This window comes from Pholcus phalangioides, unplaced genomic scaffold (assembly GCF_987345545.1).
Source record: "Pholcus phalangioides strain wild (caught in Gottingen) unplaced genomic scaffold, Ppha-v1.0 ptg000010l_1, whole genome shotgun sequence".
In the NCBI taxonomy this organism is placed as follows: Eukaryota; Metazoa; Arthropoda; class Arachnida; order Araneae; family Pholcidae; genus Pholcus; species Pholcus phalangioides.
This window is the reverse complement of record NW_028301603.1, coordinates 23400265-23406484: the sequence shown is the minus strand read 5'-3', so window position 1 is coordinate 23406484 and position 6220 is coordinate 23400265. Positions and strand designations below refer to the sequence as shown.

General features: G+C 36.0%; 1 protein-coding gene across 2 annotated transcripts in view; it reads right to left on the bottom strand.

Moving 5' to 3' along the window:
• Positions 1-404: 404 nt before the first annotated feature.
• LOC149081147 (uncharacterized) overlaps positions 405-6220 on the bottom strand; it is a 218002-nt gene continuing 212186 nt past the window's right edge. Inside the window, exons 9-10 of one of the 2 annotated variants that reach the window (XM_089237931.1) lie at positions 2256-2357; positions 405-617 (exon numbers count right to left, since the gene is read on the bottom strand). In XM_089237931.1, the coding sequence (XP_089094057.1) occupies positions 426-617; positions 2256-2357 (294 nt within the window). In that variant the 3' untranslated portion in view covers positions 405-425. The remainder of the gene's footprint in view (positions 618-2255; positions 2358-6220) is intronic. The other variant, XM_089237932.1, reaches the window with a different exon arrangement.

The following is a 6220-nucleotide window of genomic DNA, read 5'->3' as shown; positions in this document are numbered from 1 at the left end:
AATGGGGAAATTGCCAAGCACAAACTTAGTTTTCACTGAGTCACATGATTCCTTTGCATTCAAGATGTCGCTGCGGCGTATGGATGCTCCTTCCAGTAATATAAGCTCGATGGCGAAAAGAGGTTAAGAAACACTGCTCGCAGTAGTGATAAATCTGGTGATTATGAATAATCACTGGCTTATCACTTTACCATATATATATATAAAATGTAATACATATTTATATAATTACCATATTATATTTATAATATAGAAGCATCATTAAAAAATGTACTTTTCCACATCTTATTTTTGCCAGATTTGTGATGGTAGCAATCAATCGTGAACAATTTTTGAAATTAATATGGCATGAAATAAAAATAAAAATGACTCAACTGATATATAATTGAGAACACTTGCTCAAATAAGTTCAAATATTTAATTGACTATCTGCTTGAACTTACATCCTTATTTTTAATGTAATTACAATGTTCAAGCCTTTTTTCCCACAAATTCTTGAAATTATCTGAATGCTTGTTGACACAAAAACTTGATACTTCTTTAGCCAATAATTGCACTATGCCAACTAGATCACAAATCCTGGAATAAAATTGCCTATGCCGCTTGGTTTCTTTTACCTGAAAAAAAAAACTAAACTGCATAATTTTTACTTTATAGTGGGACACCATTTATAGTCTGTTTCAGGTTAACTTTGCAGTGAAGAGAAAGGTAGAGAGTGTATTCCTTCGCCGCAAAATATAGTTCTCATAAGTCAGAGGTTTAAGATGAACCTTTATACAGAATATTTCAATTTTTTCTGATTTTGAAAAAAAATACTGAAAAAACATCGTTTTGAACCGATGTTTACTTGTTTAAAATTTTTAAATTATAAAAAATATTGGTTACCATTATCAAAAATACATACCAACGGCAACGACATTCTGGCGCGATATCCTAGAAATTTTCCCCGCCAATATCACTGTCGTGTTTTTTACGTTACACAATTGTATACTGTATATATTTTTTTTTTCGTTATTTGGTTGAATTTCCCATAATGATACAATTTTTCATTCAGTTTTACATGCAGTTATAGGCTTACATAAACATGAACATTCAGTTTTATTTTCTCCCAAAAATAGGCTTCAGTGAGTTCAGATATTCACTCATAGATTACAGGAAGTGTTTCTCTTCCAGGAGAGTGCTGATACTATTGTGAGAGACCCTCTATGGGTGCAGAAGTTTTGGTTTTAGGTCCTCCTTTTTTTTAATTATTTATTTTTTGCTATGTTTATGGGATAGTTTTAGTTTCTGATCATGGAGAGTGTTGACAGAGTCGCGACTTCCACTCACACGAACGGAGATGCCATCTTTCGCGCACCTGTTTCTCCCGATGCCCCTTGCCTTTAGTGTCTCTTCAGATAAAATAAATGAGAGGGGCGGGGGGGTCCACAGTGGGGTTTGGGCTTTCATCTTTTATGTGACAGTTGTGTCTTTATTTTCACCAGAGATAGCCACGCTAAAGTTCTCTGCTCTTCCATTCCTGAATACTATATTTTTGGTTTCTGAATACTCGCTGTAAACAAAACTCGATAAGAATCATCCGTAATAACCATGAGCAGCACATCAACCGTAACAAAAAACTAAAGCTGTCGTGAAAACAAGTGGCATCGACGTATACCGTTCGGTGAAGTGGGGGAGGTCAAGCGACGGAAATTTTGGCAACAAAAGTGAGTAAAAAAAATTCTAAACTTTTCCGTATCGTTATTATTATTTGGTGCTATTCCTGCATTTACACGTGAAAACAGAGTTAATCTGCTTCTTCTTAATTTTATTTAACATTAATTTTTTCCATATAAATTGAAGAAAAAACTAAAAATCCCCCCCAAGTTTTTTTTGAGAGCCATGGTTAATCTACAGAATTTTAAAATTATACGTTGCTTTCATAATATTGTTTGGATTTTTTTTGTAAATAAATTTCAGCTGAGGGAAGGGAAATATTGAAGAAAAATATTACTATGTTTTTTGAAATTTTTAGTGTTACTTACTGTACGTCAATGAAGAGTAAGTGACACGCTGATAGAAAATTGTTTTTTCTAAATTTTAAAACACTTTCTAATCAAAAAACAAAACAAATGATTTCAAAAACCTCACTTTAATTTCTGAAAATATTGGCAATGGTTTTCTTTTAATTCTATAATTATTACTAATTTAACTGTGCTATTACGTTACACGTAAAAAAGATTTTTCTCAGTTAGATTGGCGAGAATTGGCCATACCTTACCGAGGCCGCGCATCGATACATTGGTTAAGAGGCTTTCGTTCCCATAGCAACGAGTGATGCGGTTCCCTCGTAGCTTCCCCTTCACTGCAAAGTTAACCTGAAACGGACTATAGATTACTTTCAAGTGACAATGCAATGTCAATGGACTAAAAAATCATAACTAAAATTTTAGTTAGAAAATAAGAGTGAACTGCCTTTTTTTTTTATTTCACTATTATTCCTTTATCACAAACATTGGATGTTTTAGTATGAAAGAAATGCTTTAGCCTATCCAAGGTTTTCTCACAAATAAAAAACAAATCTAAAATATGGGCTGGAAATTAGCATTAATCACAATCTTTAAACATTGCTTTGATAAAAATGAATTTTCACAAAGTTTATGAATAATTAAAAATATTTAAGGGCTATGAAGAAAATATATGAAATCTATAGTTAGATTTTTCTAAAAATTTTATTATATAAAAACACAATTAAAATTATGAAACATTTATGAGAAAAAGTATTGAAGCGAAACATAAGGAAACTAAATATTGTTACAAATTATAGATGATAGATGGTGCGACTCATTTTTAAAGGACCTTTCAAGAAAAATATCACAATGTTTTGTTTGCAACAGCAGTGAATACCGGTTTCGGTTTATCGGAAAAAGGTGCGATTGGTGGGAACATTCTAGAAGGTTTCGCCCCTCAAGACAGTGGTGCCATTTTCTCAGAACTACGAGAACCATCGAGAACTTTCTCTGAGCTGATAAAAAAGATGCAAATAATAGGAGAGTAGTTGTGAGACTACGATTTGAGAAGAGAAAAATTTGATAAAAAGTCAGTTGTGATTGAACTTTGCGAGAAAGTTGTTAGTTCTCTGATTAGCCTGTAAATACGTGTAAATTGCTGTTCTGTAAATAAATCTGTCCGTCAAACCGCTTCTTGTTTTGCAATCTCGAAGTCTTGTGAAAAAAATTATCCGGAACAATATGATGAAAAAAACCATTAAAAAACAAAAATTTGATAAATAGGAATTTTGAAAGAGAAAAATTTCTAGTTTGATTTCAACAAATTTCAAAATTAAAATCAACTCCGAAAGAAATAAGACTTGTCATTTTGTCTGCCCATACCAGCCCAAGTGGGTTGGTTACCATGGTTTTTCGAATTAAAGGATTATTAACTCTTTCATGTTCTGAAATACACCCCGCACAGGGGGTGGCTCTATAGGGCATCACAATAGAAGAAACAACAAATCAGAGGTAAAGGGGAAAAATAATTGCAGAATAAATGTTTTGTGAATAAAATTCAAATCACAACGTGCAGCAAATTCCCCTTAAATGGAATGATTTATAGAGAAAACTAATTTTTGATGCATTTCTTCCTTGGATGCAGATCTATCAAATCAATATAGAGAACAATTTTGAGACCCTATAGCTTTCTTACAATCCAAACCAAGAATGAAAAATACAGAGTTCTAGATCCTATCATATCCACAGATCTGGCCGCGGAAGAGATCACAATGTAGAGCAAATTTCGATCCTAGTGGAAAATATCAATTTGGGAAAGGTCTATATCTTCGTTGGATCTAAAAATTTCATACCTCTGGAAATCCAAAAAATATTTTGCTCCTAAAGCTAGTTTTAAACATAGCGTGGCACAATAATTATGTATTTGAATGGGAAAGTGATTGCAAAGTTTGAGAACTTCAAAGCGACTTATCAAACTGAAAGAGTCTGGCGAGCAAAAGGCATAATCCACAACAGAGGAACCGTTGCTTCAAACGTAGGTTAGAGAGCAATCAAAATCTTTGATATCTCGACCATTTACAACAGTTCCCAACCTTTTTTTTCTCCCATCGCCCCGAACACATAGGATCCTATGCTATACCTGTAGCTTCTACCGCCGTCCCTGGAACTTTCCATAGGGAGTTAACGCGCAGGTTGGGAATCACTGGTTTAGAACAATGAAATCATTTATCCTGCACCAATCCATAAGCATACAGCCCCTAAAATTGATCATGGTATCATAGGAATTCCTAGATTTCCGAATAGAGGGCAAGATATCCCGATCTGTAGAACTATCAAAATGACCTATTCTAGTGTTAAAATAACTGAGCAAGATGAATTTGCAATTTGAGCTTGTTAGATAATTAAAAATATTGTTGAAAATAGCATTCCACTTGAATGAATTAATATACACGAAAATAAAATAGGTTGCATTTGATCGCAACAAAATAATCATCCCTGTGAAGGGTTTGAAAGGATATAAATTTTTTAATACACAGCAGCCAGCTGTTTTTAAATTGACCGATGCTGGCATTTCTGGTTGCTGCAAGTACAAGTCTTGCAGGGGAGAGTAGGTCTGGGTTCGAACCCCACCGTCACCACAGTGGTGGTCGGTTGAAGTTGGTTTCCTGTGGTTCCCAACTTTGAGGTGCAAATGCGAGCTGATCTCCCCATTAAAAAGTCTCGCCACAGAGAGCAACAGGCCTACAACGATAAATCATTCAGTCATTACACTTCACTGATAGTTAGAAAAACTGGTGGCAGATGGCAGTGCAACATTTACATTGCATTTCCTGGTTCTTTAACATTTTTACCCCAGTAACCATTGAATGGATGACAACAATGAAAGAAACAAGATTTTGATTAAACTATAAGCATTTATTCAATTATGTATTAACTATTAATATAACATTTTAACAACAATTATCACAATTAAACCTCTCTCTCAATATTACAACGGAAAAATTAATCTGAACGATCTCACCACCATGTCCAGGTTTTCAGGTATTAGTTCACATCGTCCAGTAGACACTCCCAGGTGTCTACCTCACAGCAGAAGACTCCTCAACACCGGTTTCAGACAGGTTTGGTGTCTTGAAACACACATTGAGGTCACAGCTCAGCCACTGCGTAGGAAACTGGAGGCGAACGTTCACGGGTAGCTGGTCTGGGGCCACTAACCAATCCCCAGGCGACGGGATCACAACGACGTTGGGTTTTCACATGAAGTCCAGTGATGAGAAGGGTGAGGTGCCAAGGGCACACCTCTACAATTTTAATTCATTGTTTTTGAGAGACGATCTAGCTCACTCCTCAACAGGGCGTGACGCCTTGGTGATTAAGACAGGACATTAGTCGGAAGTAGTAGAATTGGAGAATGAAGCACATCTCTATCTGGTTTTTATATAGGAGCATTCCCATAATGCTTTATGACAGAACCAATCACAAGATCGAAGGTGCGGTATTGAACTTGCATCTAATTTACATAATTTCATGAGAGAAAAAGAAATAATACTGAATCTGGCAAATAAACATAACAAATTGGAGATCTGGCCAGGATCCACAACTTTTAGGCCTATTGCACATTGTATAAGCTCATGACATTATAGACCACGAGATGGTCCTAGGACCCACAGACGGCGTGAAGGTAAAATATATTGCACATTTATATAACACTTTGCTGAACATTTGCATTATATTGCACTAATATATTGCACAATTAATTAACATAGAGTTTGACCAATTCCCAGATTACATAAGTGATCCGCGGCATAATCACGCAGGTCCAGAGAACTTGGATCCGCTAAGTATTTAGAGATCACTAAAGTGGCTCTGTAGGGGACTCAATAGGGAGAATGTTAGTTCAGGTGCCCACAAACTTGCCAAAAAGTTTTTGGCGCAGCGAGTAAGATGGCATTAAGAATATTTCATATTTTTATAAAGGGTGGGTGCAGGGCCGTCTTAAGAGTATCATGGGCCCCCGGCCAATTGATTTTTCAGAGGCCCTACCACACAAATTCTCAAAAATTTCAACCAGATCTCATTTTTGAGGCCCCTTTTCGCTTGAGGCCCCCGGGCCGTGCCCGGGTGGGCCCATGCCTTAAGACGGCACTGGGTGGGTGATGAAGTAAGCATCATCCTAACACCCCTCCCCATCATCAAAAGTCAGCAAATCGGAACCCCGTCCATCGATG